Source organism: Plodia interpunctella, chromosome 11 (assembly GCF_027563975.2).
Source record: "Plodia interpunctella isolate USDA-ARS_2022_Savannah chromosome 11, ilPloInte3.2, whole genome shotgun sequence".
NCBI classification, from domain to species: domain Eukaryota; kingdom Metazoa; phylum Arthropoda; class Insecta; order Lepidoptera; family Pyralidae; genus Plodia; species Plodia interpunctella.
The window spans coordinates 8,517,805-8,542,612 of NC_071304.1; the positions used below are offsets into that span (position 1 = coordinate 8,517,805).

Sequence of the window (24,808 nt, forward strand, 5' to 3'; positions counted from 1 at the left end):
AGTTCCGAGATCAATTATCGATATTGACGATTTATTTCGACCTGCCCAGGCGCATCGTATGTCATCAAGTGATGACGACTTGTGACTGCCACCCATTTATAAATTGCCCACTGCCCATATTATAGTATTGTCAATGTCAACTGTCATAATTTGCTCTTGACCATCTTCTGACAGACGTGTGACATTTCATGTCACTCGCTTTGTTATTATTGTGTTAATTTATAGGTATTGGTTTTAGTATTTCATTGCTTGCTAAATCAAGAAGATTACGACAGAGCTAACTGCACTTATGCAGTTTTGTTATTCCTCGCTGTTGTATCTATTCGTTTCTTGTAGCTCCGTGTAATCAAACCAAATAAATTGATAATTCAGGCGTCAACCGTACTAGAATCTGCTGGCAAGTGTAAATGGCTAAATATTGATCTTTAAAACTTCTTTATTAAAATAATACGTACCAAATTAAATATGAATATAATTCGAAAGTTAAGCTCAATATCGTCCGCGGGGATTCACAGAAACTTTTCTGTATCTTCGGTAAACAACGCTAAGCATTCGTAAGTTTAAAATTTTGTTAAAGTATTCTGTCTCGTTTGAAGAAGCCTTTTTTCTTTCCTATTCCTTTCCTTAGTTTTGAAGGTGTGTTATTAAGTTGTCTTGTGCATGTTAGGATAATTAAAATTTTCCTCAAATGATGTTCCTGTATTGGAGCATTAAATGTATAATTATTAACGAAAACTGACATAATAACTGATAATGCCTTGAGATTTTTGGTATCAGTACACCACAGTTAAGTATTCACTCTTTATTCATACTTCTTTAATTAGTTATAACTAGCTTCTTTAATTAACTCCTGATAAGGTAGATGACAAGGTCAAAAAATTGTATAATTTTATCAAGAGATACATCTAAGATCATTGTTATAATTCATAGACTGTAACAATGCTGCTGGATCATTATATGGACATTTAAAGTTGGTTAGAAAGTCCATAAAAAAAAAATTCAAACAATTTTTGTTAAGAATCATCAATCATCAGCATAAACAGAACCTATGTCACTCCAGAAGGTATCTAGTCTATCTCTGTGCCAAATTTTATCAAAATCATACAAAAATACAAACCTCTCCTTTTTTTGATATTACTTTCTATAATAGAATATGCATTTTGCATTTTACCTACTGAAACAATATATGCTTAAGTCATTAAAATAAAGCATTATAAGGCAAACAATAGTTTATAATAGCAACACTGTGGAAAGTTAATAACTGTGTCAGACAATTATTGTTTTTAATGATTATGATAAAAAAAAACACTCTTAAATCCCAATTCTAACTTTTATAAATAAGTAAGCAAGTTTGTTCATTTTTCTTTACACTTATCTGCTCAAGTAATATTGAAATTTTGCATACATAGCATAGGAAAGGACATAGCATACTTTTCATCCAGTTACATATAATCTTATGAAATATTTACGTGAACAGAGTCGCAAGCAAAATTCTGTAACAATATATTATATTGCGAATTATGTATATTTTTGCAGCTGCAAGTTACTGGTGATTGGTGGTGGGTCGGGGGGATGCACAATTGCCGCTAAGTTTGTGAGGAGGTTGAAAGCAAAACACTCTGTAATAGTGTTAGAACCAAACACAGTAAGTATTTTTTGTTATTCATAGTCTTATATTACCTTTTAAAAACATGCTAGGCTAGGGCACCTCCAAGGCACCAGCTGAAAATCAGTTGTTACTCCCAATAGGTAGCATTTACCCCTTTTGTCCACTGTGCAAATGCATGTTTATTTTCAGTTTAATTTGCGATTTTTTTTGTAATATTTTATATGTAAATTTTGTGTAACAGACAAGTAATTTATTTAACTATCATATCTGATCTATAGAAAATATAGCATACCTATTTGTAAAATAGAAACTAGGTTAGGTTTCTTCTAACAACTAAAACTTAAAAAACTGTTATATAAGTGATAATTTTGTAAAAAATTTCGCACTCCATGATAAACTATACCATCTTGTCTTTACCCTGCCATAAAACGTACTGTACACAGGTAAAGTGCCTACAAATACCTACAACGGCTGTGGATAGTGATATCATCATGTTTATCAGTGTTTTTTACTCTTGACAAGTGTTATATAAATACATGAGTTTATGTATGTCATGTTTCATTTGATGATTTGTTTTGTTGTCATGAGTTAAAAATGATTATGATATATTTTGATTTTGCCTGTCTTATTCTGCACGCAAATATCGGGAAATATCAGTGTTATAAGAGGTTTAAAAAATATATATTTTTTAATTTTTCTTCAAAATTAAAAAAAATATATTGAAAATTCTTTTTTCAAGGATATGACAAAAATAAAATAATGAATACATTTTTCGACTCGTCTATTCACATATATCACGTAGCACGTTAATCACGTCCACATGCTGTCTCTTTTTCACATATCGTGTAAAAAGCCCCGACGCAAAAAGAGGGGTTTGATAGATATAAGTTTGACCGCTAAGTGTGTCTGTCTGTGTACGTGGCACCGTGGCTCATCAACGGGTGAACCAATTTGCATATTTTTTATTTGATTGCATTTTTTTTTGCCGTGGTTCTTTTATATGTTTGATCAAAATTGGTTCAGCCGTTCAAAAGTTGTAGCGAAATCAATAGTGAAAGTCGGGTTTTTTTTATTGGTCTAACAAATAAACTTGTTTTATCATGACCTGGGGTTCGAGGCATCATAGCCGAAAATCTGTTACACACTTACATGAGAGAGAGATTGCTTAGTAAATGACAAGTAGGTTATGACTCTAATTTATAACATACATAAGCCCTGTAAAACACGCCGCGGTGCGCGACTGTTATCTAGAAGTCAATCAATCTAATAATCAGTTGAAACATTTGTTTGAACAATGGGAAAAGCGATTCTGATAAAATAGTGTTTCAAATTGAACGAAATTCCAAATAACTGCATTATTAGATTAGTTTAATACATGTTTGTTGTAGACATGCGCACAATGGTCTATAAATAAAAAATGTATTTATATAAGTTATTGAAGGTTATTGTGAAATAGCTACTAAATAGCTAATAAACCTATGTGTAACTGGAAGAACAGAATATAAATATATTTCAGGAAATCTTTAGAACAATTCAATTAGATACCTTTTAGGCTTTTACGTTGTGTTTATATACTACCGTAGGTACACCTACGGTAGTATATAATAGTAAACGTCCGCTTTGGTAAACATCATTTAATTTAGAATATGACGTGAAAAGTGCCTGTGAAGGCCTAATTTCTGAATAAATGATTTGATTTTGATTTTGATTTTGATTTCGGCGTTTCTTCTCAGAAATGCTAGTAGGTAGTTTGTAGCTTGTTGAAGTGTTCTTTAATTAACAAGACACGAAAAAGTGCCTCTGAAGTAGGTACTATTCTGAATAAACGCTTTGAATATAAATTGGCACCATAGCGGAGATTAGCGTTAGCATTAGGGTAAGTACTTTTTATCCCGATTCCCGGCTTCGCTCGGGTAAAACCATAATAGGTATATTATGTACCAAAACCTTCCTCTTAAAGCACTCTATCTATTAAAATAACTCTGATCAAAAGGGACAGACAGCAGGAAGCGACTTTGTTTTACTATGTAGTGATTTCCACGTAAGCGAAGCCCCGGCCACAGGATTCCAGTGGCAAAATTGTCTCCGAAAATAGGTACCTATTTCCTTTTCTATGCGCAGAGCCACATCATAGATTTTATTACACCAGTGGCAAAGTTATCTTCGCAAATATTTCCTTTTCAAGTCTCAGTGCTGTGTAGCATGTAAGCAAATAATTATATTTATTGCTAATAACACTAATCACGTTTGCACTTGACCAATGTCACCATATTAGTACAGTCAACAGCACATCAACCTACCCATATACATTGCAAACTCGTCGCTATTGCCGCGCCATAGAGGTTCATGCAGGGTAATTTGATGTTCTGTTAACTATACACATACATTTGTATAGGTATATGCCTATTTAGTTGGGGACATTACATGTTTGTGTGTCTTTTTAGCATGTTTAAGTCTTATGCCGTTTGTCTTGGCAGACGTTACATAAATCGTGGCTGTTGGACGGTTTAGAAATTCCGACCAAAAACATAACGAGCCAGCGTAACCAAATGAGATAGCACATTTCCATACAACTTCTCGGCCTATTTCAACAACCTTAGAATAATAACCTCAAAGTAATAAATATTATTATTATTTATTTATAAAAATACAGGACCACTATTACCAACCATTATGGACGTTAGTGGGGGCGGGGGTGAAGCCGCTGTGCAGCACCCGCCGGCCGGAGGGGCTCTGCTTGCCGGAGAAGGCCAAGTGGCTGCGGGACTCCGCCGAGTGCATCAACCCCAAGGAGAACTTTGTGAAGACTGCAAAGGGTGACACCATCGAGTATGAGTTCCTGGTCGTCGCTGTCGGTATCGAGAATGACTATGAGAAGGTTAGTGGTAATATTTTCAACCACGCCGAAAGAAATTTCTTGTTATCGAGTGTGCTATTGCTACCGGTGTCAGATTAAAGTCGCCTAAAGGCATCTGATATGACTTTTTACACTATCTACCGTTTGTCCGTTACGTGAGGAAACCTTTACACTGTTTGACTATTTGGTTTACTCCAGTTGCTTTCGGTGAAGGAAAGCAACGCGTTGTTTTCCTGCACCGAAAGCAACTGGTCGATGAAAACTACTAAACGCGAATCGGATTGGTATACAAACTCATGTGGCACGTGTAGGATTCGGACCTGGGACATTTCGATCCACAGTCTTAACCACGGAACCACTACGGCTTCTTAAGCTAAGCTGAAAACAGATAGTTCCCTACAATGCCAAAAGGACTTATTATCTATATTGTTAACATGTATAGTCTTTTTTGATATTTTTTTCTAGATTCCGTATCCTAACTTATATTATAAATGCGAAAGTAAGTTTGTTTGTTCATTACCTCTTCACGCTGCATCTATACTCAACCAATCTTCTTGAAATTTTGCATGGATGTAGTTTATTGTGTGGAGAAGGACATAGGATTTCATCACGGAAAAAGTAACTTTTCCTGTGGAAAATTTACGCGAAGCCGCAGGCAATAACTAGTCTATATACAAATACTTACCTACTCCATTAGATCCCTGGTCTATGCGAAGCCCTACTGGACCGGGACAGCAGCGTGTCCACGATATTCTCGTGGGAGTTCGCGGAGAAGACAGCGAGCGACCTGAAGAAGTTCAGGGGCGGAGACGCCATTTTCACGTACCCGGACACGCTGATCAAGTGCCCCGGCGCGCCGCAGAAGATTGCCTATTTGGCTGAATCTTTCTTTACTAAGGTTTTTAAATTAAACATAAAATCAAAATCTATTTATCAATACTAATATTATAAAGAGAAAAGATTTGTATTTTTGTTTTTGATTAAATTTGGCACAAATATAGTCAGCTATATACATACATTATATAATATAAAAAGTAACTTATGTTACTCCTGAAGGTATCGTTACCTTCAGGAGTAACATAAGCTACTTTTTTATAGTGGATTTACCCGAGCGAAGCCGGGGTCAGCTGCTAGTATACTATAAATGGACCAATGGATAATACTCAACGGTCCACACTATAAGCATGCTTGTGTCGCGGGTCCGGCGGACACAAACACAGAAACGGGCACAACACATCCAGAACCGCAGACTGAATATTTATGATGAGAGGTACAAATATTTGCCCGCCCTGGTAATCGAATCCAGGACCTCCAGATAGCGGGCAAGCGTTGTGACCACTACGCCACGAAGGTCATCCTACTAATATTATAAAATATTAAAGTTGCTGAGGAAATGTGTGTATGTTTGTTACGGTTTTCCTGAGTAATGTTTAGGTGCATAATTTATTATGGTTTCAACCGAGCGAAGTCGGGACGGCCGCTAGTTGTCTATAAGATCTAATTTCCTCTGTATGGTGTCTGTTGAAGGAAACAGTAAAAACATGCGATATTGTTTTGGAAACTAATTGAGTCTAGTCAAAGCATGACCTAAACTTCATTCAGACTAAACAATATGAAAAGTATATCAATTTTGAGAGCGAATTAACAATAGCGATGATCATTGCTTAATTTAAACATAATAAATACGGTACATATTTGTACGGTACACGGTATAATGGTGAGATGTGACACTTTTAAATTGTGTAGTCTGAACTTACATACCTACATATAACCCGAAATATGTTAGAATTCGAATGTATATTTGTACAGTTTGTCTATTACAATAGACAATAAATAAGGGCGGACTAATCTTGATTATTTTTCGATTATTAATGAAATAGTTCGTTAATATTTTTTTTTACTCTTAATATTATTACTTTCTATCTTTCTTGACGATGATCTGATGATCGTCATACCGGACTGCTACACTGAAGATCCCAGGTTCGATCCCGGTCACGTCAGATTGACCTGGGTCTTGGATATTTATCTATACATGTATAATAAAAAAATATTGTATCGTTGAGTTAGTATCCCATAACACAAGTCTGTTGTCTATTTTCTTCATCATTGCTTTCAATCAGTTTTATCTTTATCGTACCCTCTTTTTACAGTCGGGGGTGCGTCCAAAGACGAACGTAATGTACAACACGTCTCTACCTGTGATATTCGGCGTGAAGAAATACGCGGATGCACTAATGCATGTGGTGAGGCGCAAGAATATCAGAGTCAACTACAAGATGTGTCTCACGCAGGTCATACACGACAGGAAACAGGCGGTGTTCGTCAACAAGGCTAATAATCAGGTATCACGTTTTTTGCTCCCTGGTGTTAGACGAGAAAATCGCAAGACTGTACTATCTTTACAAGTCCCATCCCTACGTAAAATCGAGAGCCCGCGCTGTGGTTGGTTAACAGAAATAATGCCGCGCTGTGGTTGGTCAACAACGCTAGTGCTGCGCTGTGGTTGGTCGACAACACTAGTGCCGCGCTGTGGTTGGTTAACAGAAATAATGCCGCGCTGTGGTTGGTCAACAACACTAGTGCCGCGCTGTGGTTGGTCGACAACACTAGTGCCGCGCTGTGGTTGGTCGATGACACGCGGTGTTAGTTTAGTTGACGTTCAAACTCTGTAATGAATTTTCTATTGCGTTATTATTGTTTTAAAATTATTATTTGATTTATTATATCCAAGGTTAATCTAAGTAGATATATCACAGCGATAGTCCCAGTTTCATTTGTAGCTCCCTAATAATAGTTTATCTCATAGCTGTCAATGTTTTATATCGAACAAATGGTTGCGAAACTCAAATGTTTACAAACTTTTATTTATCCCGATGTTTGTTTGCTATAATCCTCAAATCCTCCAAGTTTTTCATCCACTTCCGCTCGAGTTGAAGTTTTCCAAGTCGCAAATCTAGGATTGGCTCCCGACGAGGGACCTCCTCAGAGGCTCGCTGCACACACATTTTTTTTGTCACGCGTTGAATACAACAAGATCTCTTACACGAGAATAAAAGTTTATAGCAAAAATTTTATTTTTGTAAAAAAAAATATTTTTACTACTGTTTCGACTTTAAATGTTACGTGTTTACGAACCAACAGGAAACCACAGTGAAGTACGATCTCCTGCACGTCGCCCCTCCAATGAGGGCGCCCACGTGCATCCGATGCAACAAGGAGCTGACGGACGACCAGGGCTACCTCAGCGTGGACAAATATACGCTGCAACACACCAGCTTTAAGAATATATACGGCATTGGCGACTGCACTAATACGCCTAATAGCAAAACAGCCGCTGCTGTCGGTGAGTTGTTTTGGTGCAGAATTTATTTATTACTAGCTTCACCACGGGGCTTCGCTCCCGTGGGAATTTCGGGAATGTTATTTATAATGTGTGTAAATGTATGTTTTCAAGTAAAATTCCAAGCGTATCATCACAAAACTTGATAGCCGTTTCCATAATTCCTAAAATTAAACCCGTTCACTGAAATGGACTGGGGCTTCCCCGTCAATCATAGACACAGATGAATTAAAATTGATAAATTGCAGCGAAACAAAGCTACGTGCTGGAGCAGAATCTCCTGAACACGATGAACAAGAGCACGCCCAAGGAGAGATACAACGGGTACGGCGCGTGTCCGCTGCTGACGTCATACAGCACGTGCATCCTGGCGGAGTTCCTGTATGACGGCGTCGTGCACGAAACTATGCCCTTCGATCAGGTAACAGGAGTAACAGTTTTTGTAATATATACTTACTAGATATTATAGATGTTGCCCGGGGCTTCGCTCCCGTCCTATCCCCTGATTTTTGAGATATAATATAGGCTATAGCCATCTTGGATAATGTACCATTCTAATGGTGAAGGAACTTTTGAAATCGGTTCGGTACTTTCGGAGATTACCCGGCTCAAACTCACAAACTCACAAACGCTTACCACTTTATAATAATAGTATAGATAAAACTTATTAATGCTAATATTTTATTTCAAAATTCCAACGGGAGCGAAGCCCCGGGCATCATCTAGTATTATTATAAAGAGGTAAGTGCCTCAAACATAAACTCATAAAGTTACAAAGATTTTGTGAGTTTATGTTTGAGGCGGGTAATCTTCGAAACTACGATTTCAAAAATTATTTCACCATTAGAAAGGTACGTTATCCAAGATTGCTATAGGCTATATTTTATCACAAAATTCCAACGGGAGCAAAGCCCCAGGCAACATCTAGTATATAATAAATGTAAAATGTATTTAATGAATCAAATAAAACGCATTCAATAAAAATTAATTCAGTGATGTATCTAATAATATAACGCAGTTAAGCCTCTCTATCGACCATAGACTAAACTGAAAAACATTTCATTTTGAATTTTCGACTTTACTACAATATAATTTATTTATTGCCAAAAGTGACTTTTGACTTTTGGTCGTATATTAATTTTTATTCGTGATTTCTTTATTTTTTTGTTACAGGCTCGGGAAAGCACCATAGCATTTTATATGAAAAAGGACCTCTTCCCATTCCTTTACTGGAACATGATGCTGAAAGGATACTACCACGGGCCTGAGTTCGTGAGGCGAATTGTCAACCCTTTGGCGAAAAACTGAACTAGAGGACGCTACTGTACACTGAAAATACGAATAATGTTTAGCTTATTCCTCTTTAATATATAAGAGAAATGAAGTTATTTTTTTAGAGATTTATAACGTCTGTGATCTGCGGTTTTAACGAATAAGTAATGGTTTGATTACACTTAGTGTAGAGCTAGTGGAATACGGCGGCGATATCCTTGACGGTGAGATGACAAAATACCTTTTTTTTTCACTATTTTACATATAAAAAAAATATATTTTGATGGGTTTTTTTTAAAATAATTTACAAGTTTTGTTTTTAAAACTTTTAGCACATTTTTGACTGCGAATTTGGTTTTAAATGATGCATATTCATTTTATATTTTCAATAATGAAATTAGGTTCACCAGAGGCACGGATTACGACAACTTTTACTCAAAAGAACAAAAGAAATGTTGTGTTATGTTATAGAAAATAATATTTTATTGTTTAAATAGGACAAACTGTTGTTTTTCAGACAATCGCAGCACAAATGTGTATTATAATGATTAGGGTTGGGCAAAATATCTGCTTTGCTGTAATTAAAATACGCTTTACAAAATGATATTTCACTTGTATTTAAAATACGAAATACATAATCTTTTTCAGCTCTGTATTTAAAATATAAGATATACAATACATACATAATATTAATTGTTTTTATTCTAAACAATATATACATTCATTATACTATATGGAATAGAACTAACGATGCACAGTATATTAAACCCAAATATGACTGACAGTTGCACACATTTTATGGTGGCCATTTTGTTTTTAAGTTGTCAAGCTGTATTTTATGCAGTATAACTAAACTTATTAAACAAATATATTTTAAAACCATAAATACCTAATAGTCACCAACACCATAAATTTTAACAACATAAATTCTTCCATGCCAGGGGTGTTTGAAATATCAATTACTAATTTTATTTTTAAGAAATAATTGAATTACAAATACGTATTTGTATTACAAGTAATTTAAATAGTGCCCAGCCCTACCAATGTCTAGTTTTAGTTGCAAAAAATCATTAGGTGCATGTTTTTTTTTTTTAATTTAAATGTTTCGATTCGATCATGTCCTTCCTCGATTTTGTAAATAAATGTCGGCAAATATTTATAATTTCTATTTCATTCTCATCATGTTATAGTTACTAATCTACGAAGGTTGTTTTTAAAAGAGTTTATGTATATTGTGTATTGACCATTTTATAAATATACAATTTTAATGTTACTTTAGTTTTAATAATCCGTACCAAATCTAGTAGGCGGACATGTCAAAATTGCACCAAATGTGTTTGACATGGGATAATTTATGTAAATATAAAAAAAATATGTAACAGAAGACCAAATGGGATTAAATTCACGGTGTTTGGTCAGTCAGTTAGTGTTAGCAAGATGCTGTAGCAGTGTAGCTAAGACGGCGGCGGCGCCTGCGCCATGCGTTAAAAATGAATACAGGTATGTATGCATTATCACTGTCCATACTTATCACGCTGGCTAGAAGGCCAAACCGCAGGGCCATTTTAATGACATTTGCATTTTTATTATATTTGCATTTATATTTGAAGCGATGGTGGTGTAAATTTGGTTAAGTGTGTGTGTGGATCGAAAGGTCTCAGGTTCGTATCCTACTCGTGTCATATGAGTTTGTATACCAATCTGATTCATATAAGGTATAGTAGTTTTCGTAGACCACCACTTGCTTCCGGTGATGGAAAACATCGTGAGGAAACCTGCACACTGGTTGACAGTTTAGTTCCCCAGTGTGTATGCGACCACCCGCCACTAGATGGCGGTAAGTAGTCGTAAAAGTCATGTCAGGTGCCTTTAGACGACTTGAATAAAATCTGGCAACAGTGTTAGTAATAACACACTCGATATGATGATGAATGACATTTGGAATCGATATAGTTAAACTCGAGATTAAACAAAATAGGCTACGGGCAACTTTCACTTCTATCGCTTCAATGACCTTTTTGGTCAACATGTTGCCCCACCGGATTTTGTCCCTGGTCAATTCCAGGTGGACATTATATATTTTTTGAATTGACCAGAATCACAATATAGTTTAAAACATAGTAGCTTCCCCCCACAGTCATGTCTGTCTGTCCATATGTATGCTCGTTGATGATGCGCTGCAAAATGTAATGATAATAGAATAATCTAAAGTATTCGTTTGCCATGGTACCAGATGCAAGGTGCTGGTGGTGGGGGGAGGCACGGGGGGGTGCAGCGTGGCGGCGCGGCTCGCGCGCAGGATGGACCCCAAAGAAATCATGGTGTTGGAGCCCTCCAGGGTTTGTGAAGATTTAGGCCCACGAATATACTAGGGAACATTTGTCGCGCAACATATCGTTCCTTCATCTTCATTGCAATTTACGTGAGTGAAATCGACGATGTCCTTTAATTCGACTCTATGGCAATTAGTGAGAAAACGCGATGTTTGCGCGTCAAACATTCCCTAGGGTTTTCGTGACTATAAACATTTACATAATATAACACATTTCATATAATTGTATGCAAGCAAAAAGGTCCTCAGCTTGTTGACACAAGATCAAGACGCTGGTTTTTACAGAGATGTGATGTGGTAGATGGCACTTACCAATATTCCCAAGTAGGTTCCAAGCTATTAACGCGTCGATCGCGCAGAATCGAGATACAATACATGATTGTTTGTCCGGCGCATTTGCACCGGTTCGTAAGGTAGATGGCTCAATGGTCATCATGCCGGACTGCTACACTGGAGGTCCCAGGTGCGATAGCCGGCTAGGTCAAGATGGAAAACGATATTTTTTCAGATTGACCTGGATTTTGAATGTGTATCTATTATATGTCATAAACTATTTGTTGATTTAGTATAACCCATTCCCATAACACAAGTCATGAATATGGCTAACACAATCAATAAAAGTGTAATTTGTCCACATTTAATCCTCAGGTACATTACTACCAGCCCATGTTCGCCCTGATCGCAGCCGGCATCCGTCCCTCATCTAGCAGCCAGAAACCCATGAAGTCAGTGTTACCCCAAGCCGTCTCATGGCTCCAAGACGAAGCCCTGGAATTCCAACCTGCATTCAACTCCGTACGCACCAAACACCGGAAGACTATTGAATATGAATACATGGTCATCGCTTTAGGCGTCAAAAATGATTATGAGAAGGTAATATTATTACAGATACGATATCACGTCTTTATTCCTAACTGGGTAGACAGAGCCAATAGTGGCTAAACTCCTCGTAGGCGACGTTTAGCAAACGCTGAGAGGATTTTGAATATCCAATCGTTTTCCTTAAAATTTCAGATTGTAGGTCTGAAGCAAGCTTTAAACTACCCCTCTAGTGGCGTGTGCACGATCTACTCGGACGGGTACTGTGTGAAGGCGTGGTCCTGTATCAAGAACTTCCGTGGTGGCCACGCCATCTTCACCTTCCCGAAGACCACGGGCAAATGTCCTGGTGCTGCGCAGAAGATCATGTATTTGGCTGACGATTTCTGGAGGCAGCATGTTTGTTAACAATTTTTTAAATGTTGTATTTTAACCCCCGACGACAGAAGGAGAGTTATAAGTTTAACTTGTCTGTGTATCTGTATGTCTGTTCGTGGCATCGTAGCAGCCAAACGGCTGAACCTATTGTTATATATATATATAGTTTGTTTTATTTCAAAGAGAATTTAATCGGGATTGTTTATAGATATATTTGGAAAATGTGTTTAGCCGTTTGGAAACCATCAAGTCTTTTTCTACTAGCAGATGAGATGATGCAAGCAATTTCATAGGGGTTTCTTAAATTTAGTTTTAATTAATATTTTCATCTTTCGCAGAACAAACTGCGCAGTGTGGCCAACATTACATACAACACTGGCGGCGTTTCCCTCTTCGGCATCGAGAAGTACGCGAAGGAACTGCAGCGCGTGGTGAAGAGCAGAGGCATTGCTGTCAACTGCAGCACTGACTTGATCGCGCTCGAGGACGGGAAGGCTATCTTTGAAGATGACAAGGGGACGGTGAGGAAAATTTCAAAAAATACTTAAAAACTAGCCTCACTGTATGCAATTTAAATGCTCAAGTGCATGTATCGCTGCGCAAAGATCTCTTCTTCATCCATTGGATATCGTGACGTCATTTCTAATAATCTTCTTTCCTAGTCCTGGGTCTGGGGTCGGCATTTCGATTTATCGCTCCTGTGATCCTTAATACAGTATATCCATCTTTTTTCACATCACGCGTTTGACGATCGCGAACAAAAATTTGCTACAAAATTCAAATCGGCACTGCCGTTGCGTCGTTTCTAGGCGGGTAGTTAGCGTGTTTTCTCCCTCGTTTCAGAAAGTGGCACTGCCATACAACTTCCTGCACGTTACGCCTCCCATGTCACCTCCATGCAGCCTCAAGACCTGCCCCTGTCTGGTGAACGAGGCGGGGTTCCTCAAGGTGGACCCTCACACACTGCAGCACACCGCCTTCCCTAATGTGTACGGCATTGGGGATTGTATGGACACGCCTAACAGCAAGACTGCCGCCGCCGTTGGTAAGTTGATGTATCTAGAACGCGCAATTGAAATAATTTCCAGATTCAATTCATATAAGTAGACGGAGAAAGTTATTGATCCCGTCATATCTTCCATTTTGCTCATACAAAATTATCTTCTTCTTTGTGTGTCGATGGCAAATCTAATAAACAAGATGATACGAATTAGAAATTCATGAGAAGAAACGAGATAGAACGCTGAAATTTTTCGACCCTATCATCATGTGCCCGGCCGAATCTGCCACTTTTTATGAAATTAGACGTATTGGGCCAGAAAGTTGTATGGAATTCTTCTATTTTATTTGGTTACACTCTTCTGTCGTGTATAGAGTGTTCTTGGTCTTTGTCATTATATACGTATATGCTCATAAAATCTATGCAGTGTAAAAATACAGTATTTTCAGCGGTCCAAAGCGCGGTGCTGGAGCAGAACCTGCTCGGCGCCATCGAGGGGGAGCCCCCTAGATACAAGTACAACGGGTACTCCGCCTGCCCCATGATGACGTCATACACCACCGGCATCATATCCGAGTTCCTGTACGACAAGAAGATCTGCGAGACCTTCCCCTTTGACCAGGTATCTGTGATCTTTTGAATTGACAGTTTATGGTAATTGTAATGGTAATCGTACCTATATTAATATTATAAATGCGAAAGTAGGTTTGTTTGTTACCTCTTCACGCTCTATCTACTCAACCAATCTTCTTGAATTTTTGCATACATGTAGTTTGAAGTGTGGAGAAGGACATAGGGTACCTTTCATCCCGGAAAAATAATTGTTTCTGTGGGAAATTTACGCGGGCGGAGCCGCGGGCAAATGATAGTAGTAATAAAAATCTGTACAAAAATATTTATTTATTATTACAGAGTAAAGAGGGACGTCTAGTGGTCTACTTGAACAAATACGTGTTCCCGTATTTATACTGGAACAGGTTACTGACAGGTAAGTACAGCGGTCCGGCCGCCGTTCGCAGGTTCATCAATCCACTGGGAAGATAGCAAGTATATTAATAAATAAATTTGATAAACACTCAACGGCCCATAGATAAAAGATGCAACGGCCCATACTAAGTTTGTATCGAGTCCCATGAACAAACATATGTCTGTGAAAACGAGTACAATTCATGCCACTAAAGAAGTTTGACTGCACGCACACCACATTAGCAAAATAGCATTTTCAATCGGCTAATAAGCTGCGCAGGCAAATATACATGACAGGTCTCTTATTTTGTAACGCCACGCAGATACGCTAAGCTATCCCTGTCTCGCTGTGTAAGTTTAGACAGAGACAACATAATAGTTATTCGTCTACCTTCAATTTTCAAATGCCCCGGTCAAACAATTGTTTTCACAGATTGATTATCTAGATTCTGCTCGATCGACGGGTTAATTAATTAAATTAACTGCAGACATTTAAAGCCACGATTACAACATAAAGGGACATTTGACGCGCAATTTATCGCTCCTTCTCACTCAATCTTAAGTGAAAAAACACAACATCCACCTCACTCATTGAAATTGTAATGAAAAGGAAAGGACGATATGTATACTTATTTGACGCGCAAATTGTTCCATCATCGTGAGTCGAAGCTGATTTTGATGTGCAAACGTAAAATTTTTATAACCAGGAGTAAATATTGAAACAACGAAATATAATATTTATAAAAATTTAATAGCAACTTTCATAAATTATGATTTATACAAATGTTGAAAAAATAATTTATCCTACTTAATGTACTTTGGTAACTGCACGAGATAAAAATGTGCAAGCAATAAAATTGTTCGTAACTTATGCTTAACTTTTAGGCGTTGTAAATTAATATGAAATTTGTAAACGACTATTGTTATAAATTGTAACATTAAAAGTTAGAAATATTATTTACAATAAAAATATAATGCAAAGGACAGTTTAATTATGTTTTACTACATTATTTTAAAACATACTTCTACACCCCTATATATATGTTGGTGAAAAATACTGGTAACTTTTTTTACTCCTCTATGATTGGATTACATTATAAATGTATGGATAGGGACAAATTAAATAAAAAAATACATTTCCATATAAATGAAATACTTTAAAATATAAAACAACAATTATTTACTATATAATTGTTGTTTTATATTTTAAAGTATTTAATTTATATGGAAATGTATTATTAACTATATAATTGTTGTTTTGTATTTTAAAGTATTTAATTTATATGGAAATGTATTTAAAAAAAAATTAATTTGTCCCTATCTATAATCTAAAAATATGTATCAATACAATCGCTTTTTTATATCTTGACATTTGTATACGAGTAACACTTTCAAACTAATAGAAAACTTTACCGCACCGCTCCCACCTGGTAATATGCCATCCATTGTAAAGTGAGCTTTAAGACGTCCTCTATAGACATACTTTACATTGACAAACAATTATAGGAATGCTCGCTGCCAGCTCTCGTCTTGTCAATGTAAAATATGTCTACAGAGAAAGCTTTAAAGCTCACTTTTCAATGAATAACTTGCCGGGTGAAGCGGTGCGGTGGAAGTGAGTGTGCCACAAAACTTTCGCCTTATGTACCTTATTAAACTAATAAATTAAGTTAAACTCCACATTATTTATGTTTACGCAATTAATTAATCCCTTAATCTAGGTAGACATTGGTAAAAATGGCTCTTATAACTTAACCTAAACAATATATTGTAAACAGTTCTAAATAAATCTGCGTAAACCTAATGACTTGATACCTAAAGAAATATTTGGTATAATGACACATTGTTTTGTATATTCGACATTTTGTGTGGATCTTGAATCTGTTAAATTTGGTCGAGTCGAGGTGGAACATAAAAAATTAATAATATTCCACTGAAACTGATTTTGTACATAATTATTAGCAAAATATAATAACCGATCAAGTGGGTGTCGATCCACGGTTAATGTTAGGGTTCCGAAGATATGTCCTACACAGGTAAGTATAATTACACAAATATCTATTTACATCTTACATCTATAACGACTTCGGTGGCGTAGGGTAAAGTTGCCTGTGAACCGAGAGGTCCCGGGTTCGATCTCCGGTCGAGTCATGATGAAAAATGATCTTTTTCTTTGGAGATTGGTACACAAACTAATGTGGCACGTGACGCGTGTGGAGTAGGATACGAAACTGGGACCTTTATAATCACTGGACCACCATTGCTCCATATATACCTAAACCTATAAATTTTGAAAAATAGTCTCCACTCTCACGCTTTATTCAAAGCCGAAAACTGTTCCTTATCTGCTCCATTGATGTGCTTAGCGTCGATAGCGCTCTGTCTCTTTCTGTTCATAGCAGCCTGTCTCGCTCTGTGCCTCTTCCGGGTCCTAATGAGGTAGACTATGAGCACCACAGCCACCACTAGGAAGGTGACGATGCAAGTTCCCAGAATTATTGTCAGTGTGTTCACTTTGGGCGTGTACGTTGATGTTGATTCCATCTGAAAATTTCGTTTAATTTGACTTAAATTATAACAATTGAGTATGTTGTTAAATATAACAAGGTTTAAATAAAATACCGAACGAAAATCTCTGATACACTTTTGTACAAGAAAAGATTTATTTGATGAAATTCTGAAAATTAGGCTATGACTTTACAAATTTCTGCCTGTCTGACTTATATTTAAAAGCCATTCACTGGAGGATATGGAGTGATTCTATTCTAGGGTGGAACCACACGCTACAGTATTGATCTATAAGCCAGGTATTGCGAAAATTTTTAAATACAGAACAAAGTAAAAACACTTGATTGCCTTAGTTTACGATGTCTCTACGTGTTAAGCAATTAAATTAATTTGAATTATGACTGGCCTATTAGTTATTAGTAATAAAAAGTAACTCACCACGTAAGTATTGTGTGGGCCAGCCCTGGGGTAGACATCGTACTCGTCCGCGCACAGCGGGCGCTCGGTCCAGTTGTACCAGTGCGCCAGCCGCAGCCCGCGCAGCGCGCGCGGCGACGCGCATCTGTGCGAACGAGATAGATATATAGACATCTACCTTGCGGAACTCCAAAGATCAATTTCATAGTAAAAAAACTGTGATGCTCCTAGAATTCTACCTTGCGGAACACCGAAGATTCGTTTCAAGTTAAAACCTGTGGTGCGCCTAGAACTCTCCCTTGCGGAACACCAAAGATTAGTTTCATAGTAGAAGCCTTTTGTACTATTACAGGGGTAACCCTGTAATAGTACAAATACCAGTAATGGTATACACTGGTAACAAAACCTCCTAAAGACTACTTGGGTACATCAAAACAAGCAACTTTTAACCTACGACTCTTCGTGATTCGTAGTTTTTTTGTCATATAAAAAAACAATCTACTTTGCGATTCTACACATCTTAACTCTAATCGCCAAATAACACAGTAGCGTTATGTAGTGGAATATGAATGGATTTGTTCAGTAACTGTCTTGACACAATGTCGTACCTGAGGTCCAGAAGCAGGTTAGCGTTGTTATCGTACATCCTGGCGAGGACGTCGTCCAGCATCCACTCCATGTCGCAGGAGCAGGCCCAGGGGTTGCCCTGCAGGTTGACGCCCTCCGGCACGGCCGCCCAGGGCAACAGCGACCGGGGAAGACGCGTCAGGTTGTTCTTGCTCAAGTCCAGCTGAAATGGAGAACCTCTTCTTTAAGTTACACATATGTGGCGTGTGGTCTCTAGAATAGGGCCAATCTGTATTCTCCCGTGGATGTCGTTCGCGATTAAGGGACTCATAGCCTTGGTAGCTAATAGGCAACAATAACATTCTCATAGAGGATCTTACAATTTTTAAAGCTTATACCCTGTGCCCAATGCAACCGCGAACATGATGAAATAGAAAAATTACATCACATCTTTGTGATGTAATTTTTCTATTTCTACTACTGACTAAACTATTAAGTGTTTGGTTATATTTAAATACCTAAAATTTATCTAGTTAAATAATCAACAGTCAAGCCAGTTGTAAAGATAGCTGTGAGCAGATCAAATGTACAGTCAACAGCCACATCAGGTTACCCTGCATGAACCCCTATGAACCGCGGTAATAGCGGCGATTTTGCAATGAATGTGGGTAGGTTAATGCGCTGTTGACGTACATGCTGTGTTCGTTCCAAGAAGACTATCAAATTGCATAATAAGTTTATATAAGGTATAGGTAATCTCGTATGCGGCTTCACCCAGTTAGCGAACAACGCAACAGAACAAAATAACTTACCATACACAAAGAAGTTCCATCAAACGCTCGACTCCTGATCTCCATCAGTGACCGGCAGTTGCTCAGAGATAACGAAAAACAACTTAAATCCATCATCTCATGTCCATCAGTCTCGTCTCTCCCGACCACGTTACTAAACGCCTTATCATCAACCACTTTCAGCTTTTCCAGATCATTCAAGTACAAATTCTTCAGTGCTAGAATGTTCTTGAAGTAAATTGTTTCTAAAGGATTGCCGTCCAGTCTTAGGACTTTCAAACTTGGTAGTAGCTCTGCGTTAAGGGTTTTTGGTATCTCTTTCAGGGCGTTGAAGGATAAATCTAGATTTATTAGGTTGCTTAGCTTCTTCTCCACGGTCCAATCTGTTATTTGGTTTCCGCTTATGTCCAAAACCTGAAAATAGAAAATACAGAATACTTTATGGTACCAAAACGTATTTTACTTATTGTAAATGATCACGATCGAAATTCCTCATGGCATGGTCGTAATGTTGAATGAAACACCAAGGATCGGTATGCCATTACATTTCTATAAAGTCGAGATAAGGCCGGGTTATTGCTTGTTTTTTTTTATTAATCATTGAGATAATATGTCGAAAAGTGATAAGCATAACCTCTTAGTTTTATTTATACGTCAAATTTTAGTATAGAGTAGAGCAGTAGTGGATCTAAAACACTGCCTTGTGGCACACCAAGTTTTAAAATAAGATTTTGAAAAAATATGTTATTAAATTAATGGAACTTACTTCAAGATTGTCGAATTCGGCTCTGCTCTCATCATATACATCAGACAATCGATTATAAGATAAATCGATCAACTTAATGCTGGCTGGGAATTGTGGCCAATGGTATAGGGTGTTGGTTTTCAAAATGGCGATCTGCACCAGCGATGGCAGTTGGAAGACGAATGTAATGTTGTTGTTACCGAGGTTAAGCTCCTGGAGGTTCGCGCAAGTCAAGAATGCGTCTTCATCAATGTTCTGGATGAGGTTATAGGAAAGGTCCAACAATTCACTGGAATTTCAAAAGTCCGGTAACAATTAATTCGATAAAAAAATAAGTTTGAGATGAATCGAATCACGACTTTATGATCCATTACAACTTCATTTAAAACAAATTGTAATTAGGTAAAAAACATCGAGTAATTAACAAAAATGTTCCCATACGTAAAGATGCGTATGCGCGACCAATAATAGTGATAGAATATTACAAGCATGTTGTCTACTTACATGTTATTGTCATCTTGAAATGAATCTTTAGTCACTGTCGTAATCCTATTGGCACTTAACAACAACCTCTTTACACTCTTCAACGGTTCTCCATCCAAGGTTCTCAACACGACTTCACCAGATAAGCTGTTCCTGCTTAAGTCCAGCTCTTCCAATGCAACCAGAGGCCTAAATGCTTCCAATGGAACATACTGAATATGATTACTCTGTAAATTCAATCTTTTTAGACGTTTCAAGGTTTTGAAATCTCTCGGACTGAAGATGGAAAGTTTATTGTATGAGAGATCGAGGTCCTCGAGCATGTTGAGTTTGGTGAACAGGTCTGAGGAGACGCTGGAGAGCTCGTTCTGGTAGAAAGAGAGGGTGCGAAGGTTGGGCAAGTCGCTGAAGGGGTCGGGCCAGTACGTGTTGATAGCATTGCTGTTAAACGTTAGAGTCTCCAGTTGGGAGTTTGGTGGTAACCTGAAATTGAAAAAAAATCTTATTGAGATAAGCAGATTCAGCTATTTATGTTGTTGTTGGATCACTTTCCCAATAGGTGTTGGCACGGGCATCTGGGTAATAAAGCCCAGGCAGCGCCGGCTGTCTGTCTTTCTCAGCTGAACCGTTTCTTCCTCAGCCGTTAAGCGCTGAGCCCGCATTCTCTTTTCTAAATTTTTTATCCACTTCGCACGGTCTTCGGCATTCTTAGTTGTCAGACTGTTGGCACATTAGCCAGATTCGTGCCCACGTTTTGCCGGTGGGTTACTGACACAGCAGTTTCGAAGCTATTATACCCTTATATTGTAACCCAGAGTCATAAACAGATAGGTACTTCCTTATTGCGACTGTTAGATCACTGGTAAATATAGTTCAAACTGTCGTCAGGTTAACTAGGAAGAAGGTAATTCGTCTTCATGACATGATTTGCTCATGGATACGAGTAACTGTAGGTGTGATTATCAATGTAGTCACCCTTGATTATCTAATAAATAAGTATCATAACAGGTATGCATTGTTCTAATATGAAACGGGTTTATAGTTCACTATCGGCTGGACTCGGCTTGAGTAATGCCATAAAAAAAGGTAGCCTACGTTACTCTTGATGGTTTCGTCTGTCTCTGTGCCAAATTTCATCCAAATCGGTCTGATAGTTTATTCATTACAAACAAAAAAATTATACAAATATTTTCTCATTATAATATTAGTGTGGATAGATGACATGTCCTGCTATACCTAATTATTACAGCCTATTGTGCCGCCTTCTAACTAACCATGCATAACTGAAGTATTAGCTGTGGTTAGTTACCTCTATCATCAGAAGTAGGTCGGGAGGAAGCAGCGATCCTCGTGGGAGCAAACTCTGATAAAGATTGGCAAAGATAACGGAGATAATTCGGATAAATCAGCACACACACCTGATTGATGTGGCGGAGTGTAAACTTGATGTTCGTGAGCCGATAACGTGGTTGTTGACCTTAGTAAATTGGGATTGTTTTGTTAATCTACATGACTTCGTGTTTTACGATGAAATTGCTCTCCTATGTAGTGTGTGGATCAATATAATGAGTTGATTTTTGGGACCTTAAATTGTTTCCTATTTCTGAATAAAAGTTACAACTTAGATTCATATATCTTGCATGCTTTGCTTTAAACATGTAGTTAATAATTTTGACTCGTTACCAAAAATTGTTCGGCCACGCGAACGAAGTCGCGGTCATCAGCTAGTACCAGATATACACTTGATTTGTGTCATTCCTCTAACTCGGAGCAAAGATAACCAAGTTCGTGTGCCTTATCGAGCAAAACAATAGGTTGACTAAAGCCATTTGTTCTTGTAGCTAATTACAAGATAATAGTTGGTGAACAGGCATACGGCCCATGTGCTGGAGTAGGAACCACATACCACAGCAATCGGTAACGGCTGTGCACTCTTACAAATTTAAGACAGACTTTCGGCCACGCGAACGAAGTCGCGGTCATCAGCTAGTACCAGATATACACTTGATTTGGCCAAAGTCATGTCCTACGATAGATGATAGTCATTGTTAGTCACTAGCAGTGCAGAGTACCTAGGTATTTATGCGATAGGTACTCAGAATTATCATTACTCAAGTGTTCTGGTGTTACTCTGTTTAGATAAGACGTTGCACTACGTACTATGTCGACACAATCACTTACTACTTCATATGATTTTGAGGAAAAAATTTACTAATCCATACTAATATTATAAAAGTTAAATGTGTCTGTGTGCCCTTCTCGTGTCGGAACGAAAGACGATTTTGAAAAAGTGTACATATTTGTGATAGTTGGAAGGGGACAAGGTCACCATTTAATTACCAAATAGTCACCATTTTTTCAACATCTAGTTGGGAATAAGGCAGTCAACATTTTCTTAAATTGGGTAATTTCCATTTAAACATGATTACATCTTCAATACGTTAACACAATAAAGTGTAACTAAATAGGTAATTACACTAATAATAATTATACTACAAAGTTTATAAAGCTAGGCTAGATAACTGTGCCACAGACATTAATAAGGTTTATAAAAATATACCGGGTTCTTGAAAACCCCAAGCAATTAGAATGACGTTACATACAAACAGACGGGCCCTTGAATGTTAAAATTGTTGTGTACATTTCTATATCACGGTGCCTGCCTTAAGTTCTGATAAGCAGAGAAGATTAATTACTTATATCATCAAGGTGTACTAAAAGACCCAATTTATGGTTAATCATAGTGACGTCATGAGCATTTTTAGATTTTTTTTTTTTTGTATCAAATGTCCAAGTGAACACTAAGTCCATAGTTTTGGGGCTACGTTAGCTGTGCCACGGTTTGTCACCATAAGTCGTAAACGTTATGGAATATTTTAACGCACTGCATATTTATAAAGACCTTCACCTTCATCCACCTTATTGCCAGATCGGATTGATTTCGACCACAAGACAACCTACTTTCGAATAAACCGCATTAATTGTGAGACATCTTATGTTGTTAGTAATATTGTTGAATTTGACTCAAGTAAAACAATATTTATGAAATGCTTACAGAAGTCTCAGAACTCGTCAATTGAGGTAAACAATAAAAAATCCTAGAATAAATAAACAAATCATGATAATAATAATAATAAGTACTTACTTAGCTAAAATAGTGATTCCCACTGCTTGAAAATTAGCTTCAATTTTCAGTCCGTGAGGGTTTGGCGGCCATTCCACTTTGTCTAAATCTTGAAAGTCCTCTATCCTGTCCACTGAGGAGCACAAGATATTGAGCACAAAATGAGTTCCCGAGGCATCATGAATTTCACTGCAAGTGCAAATGTCCCCTAGTTTCACGCGTTCAATTTCTGTTTCACTGATCATGTCTTGGCCACTTGTGTAATTCGAAATTAAAAATAGAAATGTCAAAATAACGGCGCGCATTTTTGCTTATATTTTCTTAATTGCAGATACATACAACTACGCCCAGTGCGCAATCAAGGAGGAATGATAAAGTTTTATCATTTCGTTATCGCTTATCGGTCTTCGGTGCTGAAAGTGACGCAGATTGGACTGCGGATTAGAAATTAACTCCCACCATGAATCACTCGGACCCACATTTTTGTGTCATTCCTCTAACTCGGAGCAAAGATAACCAAGTTCGTGTGCCTTATCGAGCAAAACAATAGGTTGACTAAAGCCATTTGTTCTTGTAGCTAATTACAAGATAATAGTTGGTGAACAGGCATACGGCCCATGTGCTGGAGTACGTACCACATACCACAGCAATCGGTAACGGCTGTGCACTCTTACAAATTTAAGACAGACTTATTATTAAATTATTTTACCTACCTACTTATTTTTTATAGTTTACAAAACAGATGACTTTGAGGTACCTACAGACGGATAAAGTGTTCACATGCAGGGCACCGATCCTTGTTTGGTCACAAGATTAGATAATCTGATCTGAATTACACTCAAATTTGTACAAAATATGTGGGATCAGATTACGCGAGGTCATACTTAAACTAATTAATAAATCACTACGATTACAATTCTACTGAGATATGGCGAACAAACGATCCTAGTATAGTTAAAAATCATCAATATAAATACTTTGTTGCGATATAGTAGCGATTGTATTACATGACAATAACCGATCTCGTGTTTATTACAGCGAAACCCGAGCGCTCGCGTGCTCTGCGCGGTGTAAACTAAGTAACTTGCATTTGCATCGTTAGCTACCAACTTGGATGCATTGAACTTGTAAACGTGATTTTACATCGTCCTAGTTTTTATTTTCTCATGATGACAAAACTATGTATAATGTCCATATAATCTTGGCATTGTGACCATCAGTAGCCAGATGCACTTAACAGGTACCTACTTACTACCTAAACTGGATAACGGTTGTTTTTCCATCTTGACATACACTAGATACCTACTTGTGTAGTTTAGGTAGGTATCTACTTAGCTGAAATGCAATGCTATGGCTCCTAAATCATTGTAAAAGCTGCGTTGAACCTTTTCAACACGATGTCACAGGATTTAAAAATAATATTATTTATCTCGCTCGGTGTGACAATCTTTTGATGCGCGAAAAAGTACATGATAGTCTGTGATAAGCTGCGGAATAGGGGCGATAGAACATAGGGCGATCACACATCAGTACGATTGGTAGAACAACAGACCACGTGGCCAGAGCGCACATAGACAATCGAAGAAATATATAGAAATTT

General features: G+C 37.5%; 2 protein-coding genes across 3 annotated transcripts; one reads left to right on the forward strand and one right to left on the reverse strand.

Annotated features, from left to right (window-relative positions):
- The first annotated feature begins 204 nt into the window (after positions 1 to 204).
- Sqor (Sulfide quinone oxidoreductase) lies at positions 205 to 15,565 on the forward strand. Its single transcript, XM_053752186.2, has 15 exons — positions 205 to 554; positions 1,537 to 1,645; positions 4,263 to 4,487; positions 5,164 to 5,364; positions 6,617 to 6,808; positions 7,608 to 7,809; positions 8,055 to 8,214; positions 8,546 to 8,551; positions 11,312 to 11,417; positions 12,059 to 12,283; positions 12,425 to 12,628; positions 12,946 to 13,128; positions 13,451 to 13,652; positions 14,057 to 14,229; positions 14,520 to 15,565. Exons 1-15 carry the CDS (start codon positions 466 to 468, stop codon positions 14,649 to 14,651), a joined length of 2,409 nt encoding a protein of 802 aa, XP_053608161.1. The 5' UTR covers positions 205 to 465; the 3' UTR covers positions 14,652 to 15,565.
- LOC128673973 (insulin-like growth factor-binding protein complex acid labile subunit) lies at positions 14,924 to 24,286 on the reverse strand. Of its 2 annotated transcripts, none has more exons than XM_053752171.2 (8): positions 24,186 to 24,286; positions 23,230 to 23,621; positions 20,106 to 20,567; positions 19,623 to 19,890; positions 18,878 to 19,270; positions 18,107 to 18,288; positions 17,520 to 17,643; positions 14,924 to 17,117 (listed from the first exon to the last, which is right to left on the reverse strand). In XM_053752171.2, exons 2-8 carry the CDS (start codon positions 23,511 to 23,513, stop codon positions 16,884 to 16,886), a joined length of 1,947 nt encoding a protein of 648 aa, XP_053608146.1. In that variant the 5' UTR covers positions 23,514 to 23,621; positions 24,186 to 24,286; the 3' UTR covers positions 14,924 to 16,883. The 2 variants fall into 2 exon arrangements, with proteins under 2 accessions (XP_053608146.1, XP_064292317.1); XM_064436247.1 differs by having other exon boundaries at positions 24,216 to 24,230.
- Between the last annotated feature and the right edge of the window lie 522 nt (positions 24,287 to 24,808).

Bases quoted from the DNA above. Each gene is read 5' to 3' on its own strand.
- Sqor (XM_053752186.2), top strand. From the start codon at position 466: ATGAATATAATTCGAAAGTTAAGCTCAATATCGTCCGCGGGGATTCAC. The intron at 555-1,536 runs GTAAGTTTAAAA...ATATTTTTGCAG, and splicing joins GTAAACAACGCTAAGCATTC to CTGCAAGTTACTGGTGATTG. The intron at 1,646-4,262 runs GTAAGTATTTTT...ATAAAAATACAG, and splicing joins TAGTGTTAGAACCAAACACA to GACCACTATTACCAACCATT.
- LOC128673973 (XM_053752171.2), bottom strand. From the start codon at position 23,513: ATGCGCGCCGTTATTTTGACATTTCTATTTTTAATTTCGAATTACACA. The intron at 19,891-20,105 runs GTAAGTAGACAA...TTGAAATTCCAG, and splicing joins TTTCAAGATGACAATAACAT to TGAATTGTTGGACCTTTCCT. The intron at 17,118-17,519 runs GTGAGTTACTTT...CGAAATTTTCAG, and splicing joins GCCCACACAATACTTACGTG to ATGGAATCAACATCAACGTA.